At 36.1% G+C, this 19018-nt stretch overlaps 1 protein-coding gene across 2 annotated transcripts in view; it reads right to left on the bottom strand.

The window, feature by feature from the left end:
- Nucleotides 1-19018, bottom strand: part of HELB (DNA helicase B) — a 75952-nt gene that overhangs the window by 29736 nt on the left and 27198 nt on the right. For both annotated transcript variants that reach the window (XM_037846797.1, XM_037846799.1), the window contains exons 4-8: nucleotides 15969-16847; nucleotides 9090-9273; nucleotides 7756-7897; nucleotides 5515-5660; nucleotides 2388-2469 (exon numbers count right to left, since the gene is read on the bottom strand). In XM_037846797.1, coding sequence (XP_037702725.1) covers nucleotides 2388-2469; nucleotides 5515-5660; nucleotides 7756-7897; nucleotides 9090-9273; nucleotides 15969-16847 — 1433 coding nt within the window. The remainder of the gene's footprint in view (nucleotides 1-2387; nucleotides 2470-5514; nucleotides 5661-7755; nucleotides 7898-9089; nucleotides 9274-15968; nucleotides 16848-19018) is intronic.

Here is a 19018-nt window from a genome sequence, read left to right on the forward strand (position 1 = left end):
CCAAAGGATAAGATCGTTGGTTCAAGAGCTGCCTTCACAGTAATAACTTTGAATAAGAATGCATTAAACTCCCCAATTAAAGATATATAAGAGACAAAAAAGGATACTACATATTAATTAAAGGGACAATTCACCAAGAAGAAATAACAATCATAAATGTTTATGCACCCAATCAAGGAGCTCCAAAGCACGAGACAAACATTGGCAAAACTGAAGGGAGTGAAAGAAGTTTCTACAATAAGAGTGGGAGACTTGAAAACACCACTCTCTTGTATAGATAAAACAACTAGACAGAGGACCAATAAGGAAATTGAGAACCTATCAATGTGATAAATGAATTAAGACTTAACAGACATAAATAGACATTACATCCCAAATTACCAGCATTCTTCTATAGTGCTCGTGGAACATTCTCCAGGGCAGGCCAAAAGCTGGGTCACAAAACAAGTCTTAATAAATTTAAAAAGACTGAAATTATTCAAAGCACATTCTCTGACCATAATGGAATGAAACTAAAAATCAATAACCACCAAAGAACCAGATCTTTCTCCTAAACAACTAGTGGGTCAAAGAAGAAATAGAAGAAATAACAAGAAAAATCAGTAAAAATCTAGAGACAAATGAAAACAAGAACACAACATAACAAAACCTAAAGGATGCAGCGAAGGCAATGCTGAGAGGGAAATTTTTAGCTCTAAATGTATACATCAAAAAGGAAGAAAGAGCTAAAACTAAAGATCTAACTGAACAACTGAAGAAGTTAGAGAATGATTAGCAAACCAACCCTAAAGCAAGTAGAAGAAAAGAAATAACAAACATTAAAGCAGAAATAAATGATATGGAGAACAAAAAATAATAATAATAATACTAGAGAGAATAAATAAAACCAAAAGTTGGTCCTTTGAGATCAACAGGATTGACAAACCCTTAGCTAGACTGACAAAGTTAAAAAGAGAGAAGACTCAACTAAACAAAATCAGAAATGAGAGGAGGTCATTACTGTGGATCCCAAAGAAATGTTAACAATCATAAAAGGATACTATGAACAACTGTACACCAACAAACCAGACAACTTATAGGAAAGGATAATTTCTTAGAAATCAATGAACTACCTAGACTGACCCGAGAAGAAACAGAAGACCTCAACAAACCAATCACAAGTAAAGAGATCCAATCAGGCATCAAAACTTGCTATACATAAAAGCCCAGGGCCAGATGTCTTCACAGGGGAATTTCACCAAACTTTCCAAAAAGAACTGACATAATTCCTGCTCAAACTCTTTCAAAAACTAAAAATCAATCAATGTAATACAACACATTAACAAATCAAAAGGAAAAAAAAATCAAATGATCATCTTGATAGATACTGAAAAAGGAACATTACCTAACTCATTTTATGAAGCCAACATCACTCTAGTACTAAAACCAGATAAAGATACTACAAGAAAGGAAAAATCCAGGTCAATCTCCCTAATGAATATAGAAGCAAAAATTCTCAACAAAATACTTGCAAATCAAATTCAAAGGCATATTAAAAGAATTATGCACCACAACCAAGTGGGGTTTATTCTTGGCATGCAAAGGTGATTCAACAAAAGAAAATCAATCAATATAATACAACACATTAACAAATAAAAAGGGAAAAATCAAATGATGGTCTTGATAGATGCTGAAAAAGCATTCGACAAAATTCAGCATCCTTTTTTTTGATAAAAACACTTCAAAAGATAGGAATTGAAGAAAACTTCTTCAATATGATTAAGGCATATATGAAAATCCCACAGCCAACATAGTACTGAAAGGTGAGAGACTGAAAGCCTTTCCCCTAAGATCGGGACCAAGACAAGGATTCCCACTGTCACCACTATTATTGAACACTGTGCTAGAAGTTCTAGCCAGAGCAAATCAGCAAGACAAAGAAATAAAAGTCATCCAAATTGGAAAGGAAGCAGTAAAGCTGTCATTATTGGCAGATGATATGATCTTATATTTGGAAAATCCTGAGAGATCAAGGACACAGCTACTTGAGCTAATGAACAAATTCAACAAAGTGGTGGGATACAAGGTTAAAGCACAAAAGTCAGTAATGTTCCTATACACCAGAAATGACCTATTCACAATAGCAACCAAAAAAAAAAAAAAGGACCTAGGAATAAATTTAACCAAGGATGTAAAAGACCTCTAAACAGAAAATAAATCTAATATGCAAAGAAAGAGCCCTGTTAAGAAACTACTCTCTGCCATGTGTAACAAAGACAATGACCTAAAATAAGAGAGAGAATTAACACAAATGAACTATGGTAGTCTCATATCCAACCATAATCTACCTTAATAAATTAAAAGATTTAAAAGCAAGCTTAGAAACAGAAACATTATAAATGCTTTACCTTCTGAATGCAATGAATTGTGATGTTTTTGCATCTTTTAGGTCATCTTCTTTGAGTAAATTTCCAACCACAGAATATAGATCTGATAAGTCAAGAGAAAAATTAACACAAAATCATCACATTATAACATTCTATGGATTCCATGGAGAAACAAATTCAGAATTCCTGCTAAGAAGCCAGGAAAACATCACCCAATGGAATCCAAGTTCACCATGGGAACACCAACCTCAGTCCCTCCATCAGCCAGAACAACAGGAAAGGGAATGGAGAGGAGGGTCCCAGACACCCCACCCTCAACAGAGAGTTGACCCCTGACCACATCAGTTCCTGATTCATAATATCCTCACTGCATATTCACTGATGGCTTATAGATGCTGGATTAAAGAAATGAGCCAAGAGACAAAATGTGTAACAGAATTAATAAGTAAAACTTTCTGTTTTAAAGTAAGTCCTGGTGGTACAAGTGATAGTGAGTTATCATTTGAGGATCTATACCCTTAATTATAGATATATACCCTTAATATATCTATACCCTTAATATAGCTTATCTCACTAAATTTAATTTTTACAACAGCCCCTTGAAGTGGGTTGATATCTGGCTGGAGCATACCAGTATAAAAAACTGAGTAACTTCTGTATTGGTTAGAAAATAGCCACTCTCCAAACACCGCAATGCTCTACCCCACCCTCCACCCCAACCAGCACCTTCCTTCCCCCAGACTTCATGATTCAGTAACTAAAAGATTAACCTTGACATAACAGGGACATCCATTCTAACGGTGTCCATGCCCTCCCAGCTGTTTAATCACCACTAATCACTAATTACATCCATGTTATAAATGTGAAACGAAGGCTCACGGAGATACAAGTAATTTTCCAAACGGGACAAAAGTAATTTTCCCAGATAACTGACAATGACACCGACTTACAACCTTTCCTTTCTCCTTGCAGCACTGGGAAGCAGGCTTCCTTTAGCACTATTATAAAATAGCAAACACTCCTCACTAGAGAGAAAAAATATAAAAATCTGGGCAAGAATGTCCCAGGCTTTTGTGCATTTCTCTTGTAGCAGACAGACTTACAGGGGAACTAGAAACCCCAGGCCTTGTGATGCCCACTCAAGGAAGGCTTAATGAACTGCTCATTGGGCTCTGCATTTCCCGATGAAGGAAGGATCTCCACGTGGAAAATGGTCAACACACAACTCGCCCCTACCCACCCAGCCTGCCATAGCAAGCTTTTCAAAAAGGAGAGTCATTTTTTTTTCTTTTATACATCTGCATCACACTGTTGTGCACTGGGCCTTTTTCACTCTCTTCACACCTCTCAGTTATTTTCAGATCAATATAGTTAACTCTATGTCACTGACTTTAAATTGCACATTTTTCTCCCATTTTAACATTTCTGAAATTCTGACCCAGCTATGAATCTGTCTTAGGTCTTTATACTTTGCAATAATGGTTATAATATATTTAATAACTTAATTATTAGCGAAAAGTACTACTTGCCTCACAAAAGAATATTTATTCACTTCTCTTAAAGTGACCAATTTTCCAGCACAAGTTTTTGATTAAGATAAAAAAAAAAAACACTTTAGCTTTGCTACCACTCTGAAATGAACAACTTTTTTATAAAGCACATTCTCATTAATGTAAAGAATGAGTGCCAGAAAGAAGACTGTAAAAATATTTTTAGGTAGCTCTAAATGAAGTGACAGTTATTTAATTGCCCAAGTCTCATTTTCTTCATCTGTGACAGTACCCACTATCAACTAAGCTACTGTGAGAATACATATTAGCTATTATGTATTCACAATATATTTAATAAAAAGTCACAAAAAAATGCAGATTAAAACCCAATTCATGTAAAACTAAAATAAATAATCTATATGTTTGTATAGATAGAATAAGATTTAAAAAAGATTTAAAAGGACAAACATCAACCTCATATTCTGTGATCTTTATGGAGTTTTTAGGGGGTACAAGAAAGGAAGATTACGGAAAAATATTAATTTCTACTTTAAACATTTCTGTATGGTTTGACATTTTTAAAGTGTCTAAATTATTTCTATAATTTAAAAAATGCAAAAAGGCATGTTATAGAACACTGTATTCTACGATACCGTTTACTAAAAAAAAAAAAAATAAGAATTTTGTAATATGTGAATGAACACGAACCCAAGGGAAGTGAGATTGGTGACACTCTCAAAGTGGGGAAAGGCTTACAGATAAAGTTGTATATCACTTAATTTCACATACAGAGTGAAAACAACAAAGTGGGAAGGATGTACCCTTGACAACAGTGGCAACTACAATAAATCTTCAAAATGGATAGTTTAAATCTCTAAACTCAATTTTGAGTAAACCATTATACTATAAAAAAGTTTGCTAAGTGAATTATAATGCAAACAAGGATCATAGAATTTTAACCTATTTAATTAAATTCTTTTGTAATAGGTAATTTAATAATATCTATTATTCAGAAAAAACTATTCAGTACTTCATAACTGAGGAACCCCCTCAACCCTTCCAACAGCTCCATGAGGCAGTATCATTACAAATCGTGTTTCAACAATGGTTAGGTGATGTGACACACGTCATACACAAGAGAGAAAAAATTCCTAGCCCAGCTCTTTCTCAACACTGTCCTCTTGTCATCCGAAGTCCCATACTTAGAAGCGGGGCTTGCCCATTCTATAAAACAGAACTACCAGGAAATCAACTCGGTAACACTTGGATAGCCAAAACTTCCGTTCCATAGGTTTACTCAAAGTAATGAATGTATTTGCTTTTCAAATTGCTGTAAAAGAAAATATTCATTAATTAAGACTTGCTTTCTCCTGAATGAACTTGGATTAGTGGGGTTTTCCTTTATTTTAAACTAAATGATCTACATCCATTTATTCACTCAACAAATATTTACTGAGCCATACTAAGTGTCAAGAGTTTACTTCTTTACAAAATTCTAGTATAATTTGCTTCTGACAATTAATAAATGTATTTATTTTCACTGCCTTATTTTTATTAGCAGTATTTATCTTTACTGTCAAATAACTTTGTAACCATTTATTAACTATATTACAAAATTGAAATGCTTAACCTTATACACAACAAGAGTTAACACTTACAAGGATTATGATTACTTCTAGATAACTGAGAAATGGCATCCTCTTCTGGTAGTCTGATAAAAATAAATGTCTTATCTTGAATTGAGATGGGATCATCAGAGATATTCAGCTCTGCATCAAATTGCGGAAACTGACGTCTGGAGATTCTTTAAGTAAAGAAATGCATACACCAAGAACATTAACATCCAAAACTGCAGCTTCATATATGATCAAAGCTAATTTCAACACAATAATTAACATCTCTTATTAATAACATTAATATCTCTAATATCTCTTAATAGATAATAAATAAGGGGAAAAGGCCACCTGGATATGCATTAGAAACATGTAAATGAGTTTTATAATAAGAATTAGTAAGACCATAATATCATACTACTACATTTAGCAATCATTCTCTATTCCTAGCAAAGTAAAAGAAAGGAAAAGCATCAGAAAAAGTTATCAGATAATTTACTGAGCACAATCATGAGAACTTCACCACTTATCTCCAGATCACAGAAGAATCATATAAGGTAGGTATGCTCCTCATATCACAGGCAAGGCATATGAGGCTCAGTCAAGTTTAATGAGTTGGCCAAGGCCACAGTGCAGAAAGCAGCCAAACCCATTTGGCTCCTTATGTGTTTCTATTTAATTAGTTTGGACTCTTTGGGGACTTTTCCACGTTTACACCATACTCTTTCTTTTCTCCTTTTTTCTGTGTATACTGTATATATAGGCCCCATTTTCCCAACTGAACCAAGTATCCATATCTTCTCTTTACATTTATTCCTCCCCCATTTTTCCTTTGTTCTTCTATTTTACTAAGTCCAGTAAACACATCAGAAAACAGAGTGAGGTGCAGGTGCCTTAACATAACAGACTCTTCTTGGATATTTGGAAGAAAATTGACTCGCTGAATAAATCTAACAGCAGCCTGGTTATCAGAGGTGGTGTTACCCTACTGTGTCATCTTCAACCCTTCGTAAATTAGGGTTGAAAGGGAGGAAAAGAAAGGGAAGAAGGCTGGAAGTGTCCCAGATTTTGCTTTTTGGGTCCTGACCCAAAGCATGCACCATGCTTCTATCTCTAGGTGTTTTTTCCTGGTATATCCTAGGGATACTTCAAAGTCAATAAATATGTGGTGAGGATGATTAAGAAGAAAGGATGAAAGGAGCACAGCTTGGCCCAAATTACACTGAAAGAGTTTCTAAAAGGAATTCCTGAGTCTCAGATAAAACTAGGCTCTAAGAAATCCAATGTGCTCTAGATCGTTCCAAGTCTTTTGGACTTTAAAATGACCCAAACATCTACCAACATCCCCAAAATGAACTGGCCATTAGGTAGGACCAGAAGGGCTACAAGAAAAGCATATGACATATCCAACTCCATTATGTTTCTTAATGTCTTAATAAGAAAACACATGGTTTACCCTATGCCTGTTAATTCTCCCTCTACTCCCTCTACCCTGCCCAGGTTAGACAAGGGTATGGAGAAAGTAGGTTACGAATGTTCTAGCTTCTGTGGATATCCAACCAAGAAGTTTGAGCAACAAAAAATACATCTTGTAAAAGAGAGACAAGAACAAAGATAAATTTCAGTTCAATGAATGTAACTGTTTCTTAGTATACCAATGTCCCATTATACCTACAGGTTTCAGTGTGAAAATAAGTGTCATAAAACAGCAATAGTTGTGATTTTCCGATATATGGATTATGGAGAAACCAAATTCTTAAGCCCACTGAGGAGCACTCCAAGGACTTATGCAAAGACTAAGGGAAGAGAAAGATTCTTTTCTACCTTGAGGGAGTAGTAACATGGCTATGGGTGCCACAAGGATTCATCCAGGACTGAAATATCACATTTAACTTTTTTTCGGCACTTCCTCCCATAGAAATTAACTTCAACTTGAGAGAACTCATTTCCAAGTCTTTGTTCACCTTGGGCTTATTCCAGCTTCTAAGCTTGATACAACTTTAATTTACACACACAGACACACGCACACTTTTTAAATCCGGAAAAAAGCATGCATAAAACCATCTTTAAATTTAGATAATAATTTATGCTGGACCAGTAATGAAAAATATTAACTTGATTTTTTTAACCATGTGGCAAAAGTTACATACCCGAAAGACAGACTAGGCTTGCTAAATAAGTAACTATATTTCCCCGAATCAACCCAATTCAAAAGCTAATATATATATTCTTACCTTTTACTTCCAATACAAAAGAGAGAAATGCAAAATCTTAGTCATGTTATACCTGGTAGCATTGTCCACAATTAGCTGAGATTCTGCTCTATGGTTCGTCTTTAGCTCAATAGCACAATTTCTTGATTTAAGAGTCTCGAAAAGATCTTTAAGCAAGTTACCAGGTTCAATGCTGGGTAATTGCCTAATATCACCTAAAAGGAAGAAAAAATTAGTGACAGTAGGCTTTAGGTAACTGAAGTCCTAAAATTTAAAAAATATTTTTATTTCTTCTAATGTGTTATAATTATAAAAACTTACTGTAACAGAGAAAAAAGTCAAAAAATCTTTGTTTAAAGTTACTTAGGAACATGAGTCTTTAAAAACACAAGAAAAAAGAACATTCAAATTAAACAGTATGTTTTAAAAAATAATAACAGTAAAATAACAAAATCTAAATTGAACTTCTTTCATACCTATAACCACAGGTGAACTGTATAGGTACACAGCTTTTAGGCAACATGTAAAATAAACAGGCCTTAGATATTTAGGTTTTAATCCCTTGTTCACTCTTGCTCAATATCTTACTGAATATGGATGAGTATGGCCTCAAACACACATGTAAAATATAAAATAAACCAAACGCATTTGATAATGGATAAATTCCAGCATTGGATAATGCTTTCTCTACTAAAAATCCCTTGCTTTAAGAAATGAACAAACAAACCCTAGAAATGAGAAAAATATTTACTAGGTGGCAACTGGAAGAATACTTAAGCTGTTAATAGAATTAACTGCTTATAAACTATCCTCAAACACCTATAAAATATTATTCATGTACAATTTGATACCTATAAAATATTATTCATGTACCATTTGATTCTCAAACTGCAATTTTATCTTTTCTCCATTATATCATATAGTCTACAGATCACTATTTCCCAACACAATCTAACTGAATCTCATCAGAATTGGAAGGGACTTAAGAGGCTGGTGAAGTTTAATTTGAGTTATTACCTTAGAATCATAAAATTACTTTTAAATGGTCTAGAATTTACACTTTTTTTAAAAAAAAATAGACTATTTCTAAATAATCTGCATCCTATTTCCTCTGAATCCACAACATGTTTACTATTTTAATAGCAGCATTTAGGTGATTAGCCAGTAACCCTCAGTACTCTTTTTCATTCATCTCACCTGCTAATCTCCTGGCCAAAACAAAGAACCATCCAAGATGGTTAGAACAGAAGAGAGGTCAGATTTAACTCAACTTAGCCTTGGTATGGGCTCACAGAAACTGCTTCCCACCTTTAGGAATGAACATTAAAACACTAAAAAGGTGCAAACAATCTACTAAACACAATGCTTTGAACTAAACACTACAATTTCAGCAATATTTTAACTTACCAAGAACAATAAGCTTAGAAAGTTTGGAGTGCTCACACAATAAATTTAAAACAGATCTGAAGATTCCTACAGATACCAAACTCCCTTCATCCACAACCAGAACACTAACAGAAGAAAATTTCCATGGTGTGCTTTTTGTCTTCGCTTTTATTTTCTTCTCCCAAAAATAGTAACTGTAATTGACCTATAAACAAAGTATGGCATTTTAAAATTCAGGTTTAAAAAATTTTATAAGCATCTTATTTCAAAACAAAAATCTTAAATTTTGGGGGATGGGGAGAGAAACATAGGGAAAAGTCTAAGTAAATAGAGAACACAAAATTTACAGTGATGAATACAGAGAAAAGATAGATCAAATAAATTGTTTTTAAAAAGATCAAATGCTTTAAAAAAAAAATTGCTTCTAACAAGTGTTTATAGAGTTTTTAATTTAAAAGATCTCAACACTTGTCTCATCATTCTTGACCAGAAAAAGTCCCCTCTTCTTTTCCATTACCAAATAAACCTTCTCTTGGCTTTCTGAGATATCCCAATCACTTAGGCCCTTCTCCTATTTGAACTATAATACTCCGTTTTGGAAACAACGTTCTGCCTTCCCAACCTAACTACAAAAATACTACTTTCTCCTTCTAGTATTTTAAACTCCCTTACTTCCCTGACATTTAAAAAACATCACCAGCAACAACTACAATAAAATAACAAAATCATTCATTACAGAGGTAACATATTTACTATCTCTAAAATATAAATGAGGAAAATACTTATTTGTAAACTTACAACCAGAAATTGTTACACATTTTGACATATATCATTCCAGAAATGTTTCTAGGTTTTAAGTGTGGATATATATGTACATACATGTATTTAAATGGTATATCATATCTTTATTTCATTTTTCTACCAAACTAGATTCAGCATATCTCTAAGTAAAGCCTTCATATTTCCCACCCAAATGCATTAATTCTTTTCAATAAAACCCCCATTCTCAGTGATCTTGTCTCACAATAGAACATTTGGAATCATCTCTGGTTGTTTCTTTTGTTTTATATATTCAATTGGTTATCTTAGAAATGCCTGTTTGATGCTTTCTACTATATTTTTACTGCTACCTAACTCAATACAAGCCCCATCTAAGTGCACCTAGATCACTTCAACAGCCATATAGTCAGGTTCTCCTACACCAGCCCAAGATAGGATCACCAGATAAAATACAAAGCACCCAGCTGAATTCAAGTTTCAGATAAACAAATAATAATTGCTTAGTATAAGCATATCCCATGCAATATTTGGGATATGCTTACAGTAAAAATTATTAGTATTTGAGTTGCTAAATTTGGCAACCCTAGCCTCAGAATAAATAATAAGTGGCATGGGGGGGGCAAGATGGTGGCATAGAGAGGAGTAGAATTTAGTTAGTCCCCTGGAACAACTAATGAACAACAGGAACAACTAGTAAATAATTTTGGAATAACTGCTGGGGGACAACTGTGACTGTCCACAAATCGTACACCAACCTGGACTGGGAGGAATGCCTGAGATCGCAGCATAAAAATCTGTAAGTAAAAACTGCAGAACTGTGCCAGGAGCCCCCTCCCCCCATGGCAGGCTTAGCTGCAAAACCTCACTGGGGTAGATAGCAGCACTCTCCCAGCAAGCAAATATAGCTCAACCGAGCTCCAGATGAGGTTTTAATTAACAAATGTGAACTGCTAAATACAAGCTACAAACCCCCAACAAGCAGAGGCTTTAGTGATGACTGACCTTAAAGAACCAGAAGATTCATCTGTCCCAGGAGGGGGGGCCCAGAAGACCACTATGGCCGATGAGTGAAACTGGGGGGCCGTGTACTGACTCGAAAAGGGGGCTTTCTGTCCCTTTTTCTCTCTCTCAACCTGACAGGTCCAAAGGAGAGAGCCACAGCCATTTTCAGTTCACAGCTCTCTGACCCAGACAGGGGTGGAGATAACAGAGTCAGAGAAACTACTCAAATGCAGAAGATAACTCCCTGGGGGGGGGGGGTATCTTCCCTAAGAGGAAGGAGGTGGGGCCCAGCTTTCCCTTCAGAACCAGACCCCAGAGCCTGGGGTAAAACAGCCAAAACAGAAACTGAAGGGGCCACATTTCCTTACCCCTGTTGGGAGCAACAGGCTGACAGGCATCACCTGCTGGACAGGTTAGGAAAAGCACAGCAACTGGAAACCTCACAGAGAAAGTCTGTCATTCTTCTAAGATACACCCCGGATATAATCCCATTGTGAGACCTGAACCTGTTCTGGTCTGGGAAAATCTGACTGGGGTAACTAAGGAAACCAGATGTCTAAACAAGAGATAACTACAACCTATACTAGGAAAAAGGAAGATACGGCCCAGTCAAAGGAACAAACTTACACCTCAATCAAGATACAGTTGAGATATTGTTTAACTTTAATGAAAAAATCTATTAAAGATTTTCAAAGAGATATGCTAAAATAAATAAAAAACCAAATCAACAAGTTCAGGGAAGATATAACAAAAGAGATGAAGGCTATAAAGAAAACACTGGGCAAACATAAGGAAGAAATCGAAAGTTTGAAAAAATAACTGGCAGAATCTATGGAAATGAAAGGCACAGCACAAGAGATGGAAAACACAATGAAGACATACAACAGCAGATCTCAAGAGGCAGAAGAAAACATTCAGGAACTGGAGAACAAGACACCTGAAATCCTACACACAAAAGAACAGATAGAGAAAAGAATGGAAAAATATGAGCAACGTCTCAGGGAACTGAATGAAACCATGAAACACATGAATGTACATGTCATGGGTCTCCCGGAAGGTGAAGAGAAGGGAAAGGGGGCAGAAGCAATAATAAAGGAAATAATCAATGACAATTTCCCATCTCTTACGAAAGACATAAAATTACAGATCAAAGAAGCACAGCATACCCCAAACAGAATAAATATGAATAGAACTACACCAAGACACTTAATAATCAGATTATCAAACATCATAGACAGAGAATACTGAAAGCAGCAAGAGAAAAGCAATCCATCACATACAAAGGAAGCCTGATAAGACTATGTGCAGATTTCTTAGTAGAAACCAGGGAGGCAAGAAGGAAGTGGTGTGATATATTTAAGATACTGAAAGAGAAAAACCACCAACAAAAAATCCTATATCCAGCAAAACTGTCCTTCAAATATGAGGGAGAGCTTAAAATATTCTCTGACAAACAATGACAGAGTTTGTGAACAAGATACCTGTGCTACAGGAAATACTAAAGGGAGCACTACAGAGAGAGAGGAAAAGACAGGAGTGAGAGGTTTGGAACACAATTTTAGGTGATGGTAGCACAGCAGTGTAAGTACATTGAACAAAGATAACTGAGTATTTTGAGAGAGGAAGGTTAGGAGCATGTGGGACACCAGAAGGAAAGAGGAAAGATAAAGACTGGGACTGTATAACTCAGTAAAACCTGGAGTATGCAACAACTGTGATAAAATGTACAAATATGTTTTTACATGAGGGAGAACAAATGAATGTCAACCTTGCAAGGTGTTAAAAATAGGGTGGTATTGGGGAAAAAATAGAATCAATGCAAACTAGAGACTATAGTTAACAGAAACATTGTATTAAGCTTCCTTTAATGAAACAAAGGCAATATACCAAAGCTAAATGCCTTTAAGAGGGGGACATAAGGGAGGGATATGGGACTCTTGGCATTGGTGATGTTGTCTGACTCTTTTACTCTACTTTAGTTTAACTCTATCTTTCCTTTTGTTGCTTTTTAGCTGTTTTGTGTTTCTTTCTTTCTTTCCCTTTTTCTTTTGTCTCTCTACCTTCTTTGAATCTTCCTCCTTCTTTGTGGAAGAAATGGAGATGTCCTTATATAGATAGTGGTGATGGTGGTGAATACATAAGTATATGACTACATAGGGAACCATCGATTGTTTACTCAGGACAGAAAGTATGGTGGGTGAACAAAACCATCTTTAAAAAAAAAAAAAACAGATTGATGAAGAAACCTTGAGGGCACGACATTGAGTGAAATAAGGCAGACATGTAAGGACAAATGTTGCATGGTCTCACTGATATGAACTAAATATAATATGTAAACTCATAGACATGAAATGTAAGTTACCAGGATATAGAACGAGGCTAAAGAATGGGGAGTGGTTGCTTATTGTGAGCAGAATGTTCAACTATGTTGAACTTAAGTGTTTGGAAATGGACAGAGGTGACAGTAGCAGGTTATTGTGAGAATAACTAGCAGTGCTGAATGGTGTGTGAATGTGGTGGAAGGGAGAAGCTTAGAGTCACGTATGTCACCAGAAGAAAGTTGGAGGTTAAAAGATGGGAACGTTTAAAACAGTGAATCTTGTGGTGGACAATGTCTGTGATTAACTGTACAAATATTAGAAATCTCTTTCATGAACTAGAACAAATGTATGACACTATAACTAGAAGTTAATAACAGAGGGATAAACAGGGGAAAAATATACCTAATGCAACCTACGTACTACAGTTAATAGTATTTTAATATTCTTTCATCAATAGGAACAAATGTACCATACCAATACTATGAGTCAATAATGGAGGGGGGTTGGTTAGGGGTAAGGGAGAATTTGAGTTTTCTTTTTTTGTCTTCATTTCTTTTCTAGAGTAATGAAAATGTTCTAAAAATTGGGAAAAAAAAATTGTGGTGAGGGATGCACAGCTGTATGATGGTACCGTGGGTAACTGATTGTGCACTTTGGATCTTTGGATAATTGTATGGTATGTGAACAATCTCAATAAAATTAAATTTAAAACAATAATAATAAGAGGCATAAGTGCCACCTCAGCACCTGTGCCGGTTTGAGTGTATTGTGTCCCCCAAATGCCATTATCTTTGTGGTCTTGTGTGGGGCAGGCGTTTTGGTGATGGTTGGATTTGTTTGGAATGTGCCCCACCCAGCTGTGGGCAATGATTCTGATGAGATGTTCCCATGGAGGCGTGGCCCCACCCATTCAGGGTGGGCCTTTATCGGTGGAGCTGTATAAATGAGCTGACTCAGGGGGGGGAGGAAAGAGAGTGCAGCTGGGAGTGGTGTTTTGAAGAGAAGCAAGCTTGCTAGAAAGGAACGTCCTGGGAGAAAGCCATTTTGAGGCCGGAGCTTTGGAGCAGACGCCAGCTACCTTCCTAGCTAACAGAGGTTTTCCGGACACCACTGGCCGTCCTCCGGTGAAGGTACCCGATTGCTGGTGTGTTACCTTGGATGCTTTGTGGCCTTAAGACTGTAACTGTGTAGTGAAATAAACCCCCATTTTATGAAAGCCTATCCATCTCTGGTGTTTTGCATTCTGCAGCATTAGCAAACTAGGACAGCACCATTCCCGTGTCCTGGCACTCTCTCTTGAGCCTAAATCTAGCTTCAGAAATATTCTGCAAATATCCCAAGCAGATGTAAAAATACCATCAATTGATCAGAGTTTGCACATAGGATGAAAATTAGTAATGATCTCTCTCTAGTCTCTACCATTCTAATTCAATCCTGCACACTAACTGGACATGAAGACACAGTGCAAAAATGTCACAAATTGACCAAAAGCCTCTGTCAGCAATGAGCTATTTGATCTTGGGCAAGTCATTCAGTGTCTCTAGGTCTCCATTCACTCATCTGACATATATAGATAATGAGCAAAATGAGTGCTGTGGTGCCTCATGGCTCCATGGCTCAAAGTATTCTTCTTAAACTGCTTCCTTCATTTCACTCTCTTCCTTAGGAACCTAAGTGGCTCCCAAGTAAATCAAGTTTAAACTTCTTTGCTGTGGAAAAAAGCAGTAAGCTGAGAGGTCAGAAATCTGAGCTCAAGTCCTTGTTCTGCACCTACCCACGATCTTGGAAAAGTCATCAACATCCCAAACTTCAGCTGGCTCAGATGTAAAAATGCAGTTAATATCATTTACCCACTTCACAAGTCTGTCAAGGACTTAATGAGATTATGTCAAAATACTTTACAAACTTTAAAAACTCGAATTTCTTGTTCAAGCCAAATTTAACTTCCATTATTCTGCAATACACACCTTTCATTCCAATCCATAAACTCACCTCCAAACCGTGTATAAACGCTATAATCATTCTCCTCAATACCTCTGGACAGGTCTTTCCCCTAAATAAAATGCCCTCCTCCTCACCTGAATCTACGTTCAATTCAATCACTACTTCCTTCATAGATCTCCCAACTATCAAGTTCTTTAGCCATGTTAGGGTTGAAGGAACCTCTCAAACTCTTTAGAAGTCTAAAACTCCATGACTCTTAACTACAGCCAAAACCATTTTTTCAAACATATTAATCACTTGAACTTTTTAAATAAGTGCCTACCATTTGCCAGAGGCTTTTCTAGATGGAGGAGATATCCAAATTCAAATAACAAAGTCCTCACTCTCATGGAGCCTTGCTTCTAAAAAGTTTTAAGTCAAAGTCTTTTCCTTCCATCTGCAATGCTACTCAAAGTGATGTCTGTAAACTATGACACGTTTGTAACCATTCCCAGTGAGATACACAGCTTGTGCCACAATCTAAACCAACTACATCATTAAACATACACTTTATTGCAGCTGATTTTTTTTTTTCAGAAAAAGATTCTCAATGAAGGAAGCAAGGCACTGATTTACTTTCTGGAACTTTTTCCTTTCTCACTGCAAACCAGTAACCCTTTATATACACATGGGCTGTTCTGAAAAGCACTAATCCACTCTATTAGCTACTACAAGCCTGGGGCCCAGCAGACACTCAATAAAAACAATTCATTGTCATCAGTAAGATAAAAAAGAAAAAAATGCTTAAACTCTTTAAATAAGGTTTGTCTTTATGGCAAATATTTTATCTACAGAAAAATGTAAAAGATTTTACCTGACATAGTGTAAAAGCATGAAGACCAGTTTTCTGTCTCAGCAAGCCAGCCGCTTTCCCTGTGGGTGCTGTAAGTAAAACTTCTATAGCCTTGCCCACCTTGGGTTGGCTTCGCTCACTAAAGGTAATCCATTCTTCTGGTACATCCTGATCTTGCTCAAAATCTTCACAAGCTTTTTTTACTTCTCTTTCTTCCAACTGCTCCAAATGTTTAAAAAGATGACTAACAATTGTGGTCTTTCCACAACCACCTTTCCCACTTATGACTGTCACAGCATTAGAACAAATCATTTTCAAAGCAGCTACCTGGTCCTGATCTAGTTGAACTTCACTTATTTCTGCATTATCTTCATTTTCACCATTATTCTTGATAGGATCATCATCGTCCGGTGTATCCAGAATATGAGCAGAATTTTCTAATTCTGTTTCATCAAGTTTACTTTCATTCAGGATATCATCACTTCTTGAATTCCTAGCTTTCGTGATGTGAATAGATGCAAGCACCTCTTTCACATCTACATGTAAATGCCACGGAGGTCTCTTCATCAGGTCACTTATTGAAGAAGCAATGCCTCTTTCAGCATGGTAAAGGTCATAAGGAAAAACACAGGCCTTCTCATATGTCACCACACCAATATCCTTCAAAAACTTCAGAGACTGCCAAACATCTTGAAAAGACACATGGTCTGACACTTGAGAAGTTAACTCAGCTTCTTCAACACAAGTGTGTCCATGGTGTCTACATATCTGCTTCAGCTTAGAATATATTATTAATGCATTCTTCTCTAAATCGGTCATCAACTGCAAAAGAGACTTGCACTGACAAAATGCTATCCAACTTGCCTCACATCTCAGGAGTTTCAATTCTCTGTAGGTTATCTTGAATAAAATAACAAAGTTCAAGTTGCCTAATAAAAATTATGTTGATGAATATTATTAGAATCACAGTAAAAGCTATACTATATCTTAATAATTGTTTTAATTCCCCAAAGACATGAATTCCAAATACATTTGGAGGAAAAAAATGTACTTAATACACCACTAATTTTTTTTTACTTACTGCATTTTGAATAGATATCTGTACAGTGTTTAAATTAAAATCGTATCAAAACAATACACATACAGTTTTAAAAGTCAAATAATACTACAAGACTTATCACAAAAAACAGAAATCCCATCTTACCTCTCCCATGCCTTCTAAAGGCAATCACCTTCCAATTCTTTTAGTTATTTCTTCCAGAATTTACCTCCTCATTTTTAAGTAAAGTTAATACTATTCCTTGATTTTTAAAAAAATTTTAGACATTTATGATTAACTCCTTACTATGGAAAATATGAGGTCTCTTTTATACTATCACTTCCACACGTGCTTTTCCTTCTCCCATCTTTGCAAAAAATTATAGTATGTATTTTGCTAATTGATTTTGGTTAAATCAGTGTTCATTATGCTTTTGTAAATATTTTTCACAACTGAACAATACGATGTTGGTGATTTCATTAACTTTTGTGGCCAATTCCGCGTTTATCCTAAAATTAGCAGCTGCCTCATTTGCTTGGCTTTAGTTTTCTATGTGTTTTTACCAACAATTCAGCCCAAACTCTACAGAAAGGTACAGAGCGCCCCTCACCACTGTCCACTCAGCAGGTCCCCCACCAGTTCTACTTTTTTCATGGAGACATCTCCCCTGGAGCCCTCCATACCTCAGTGACTCTTTATTCTGTGTGGTGGTTTACGTAAGCCTTCTTTTTCCACTAGAATCCCAGAGGGCTGCAATCAGGCTTAAACTCCCCAATTAAGATTATTCTCGGAGAATAGTGTCTGGACAGAGGAAAGAACCCCACATAATGACATGAGGAAGAAGGGGACTGTTTCCTAATGAAAAATCTGAGTCACAACCAGATAACCCCTGCCTTATCCCAACCTGGTACCCCAAGTCTGGAAGCTCTCAATTGAATTTCATCAGGGCGAACCTCTATTCTCCTGCTAGGAGAGAGGCAGTAATCACTGGGGAGGGAATCTGGGGCTCCAACAGTTTCTCATACAGGTTTTCACTTAGTCCTGGTATGCTGCCCTCACCTTCAGAGGTATTTTAAATTCCTAAGCTTTTCTGTGGTCCTAAGGAGTGAATTCTCTTGCTTTATCTTGTTGGTTTCCTACTCACAAGACGTTGTACTTTAGCCTCGTCTGCTCTGTTACTTTTAGTTTCCACTCTGTCTACTTTCTGTCATCTAATATTTATTTATATTCTTGACTGATGTCATCATCTATTCTGTTCCTTGATCTTTTTGTTTGTTTGCTTGCTTGTTTTACTTTAGAAAAGGAGCAGAAATAAAAATGTGCTTTGAAGCCACCATGTTTAACTAGAAGCCCCAGAAGAATTCAGCTTTACTTGATTCACTGCAATTTACTTTGTAGCCCAGATATGAGTATTTTTTTAAAAATAAATAAGTAAAATTATGAGCCCATTTTATATTTAAGGAAATCAAAGGACAAAAAGGTTACATAATTTGCCCTAAGTCACATCGATGGGAAGTACAGAGGCAGTTTAGTCAGTTGGGCTCAAGTCTGTTCTTTTAACCCTTTTGTTACAGTGCATCTTTAATGTAAAAAAGGGGGCCTAAAATTTTTGCATCAGTTCAATCTACGTTTCCAAAAGTAGTTATAAAAGCAAGATATAATCAGTTACATTTTCTATATTTCACAGTTGGCTAATACTAACACAATGTTTATTGGAAGAAAGGCCACCCATCTTACCAGTATCTTCAACGAAGACAGTACTACTGTCTCAGCCATGCCTCTTGCAGAGGAGAGACATGGCATAAGACAGCAAGCACAGGACAACTAGTAAAACAATCCAGAGTAGAAAAAGTCTTAAGTACTTTGAGACTCTTTTTTTCAATTTGTAAAGTAGGAAATAATATCTGCCTTACAGGATTGTTGTGAGAAATAAATGAAATGACGTGTGCTAAACTGTTTAAACAACAAAGGATTATATAGAACTATTACCATGAATAAAAATTATAATAGCGAATGAAGAGGACTAGTTACC

This window comes from Choloepus didactylus, chromosome 8, assembly GCF_015220235.1.
Source record: "Choloepus didactylus isolate mChoDid1 chromosome 8, mChoDid1.pri, whole genome shotgun sequence".
Classification (NCBI taxonomy): domain Eukaryota; kingdom Metazoa; phylum Chordata; class Mammalia; order Pilosa; family Megalonychidae; genus Choloepus; species Choloepus didactylus.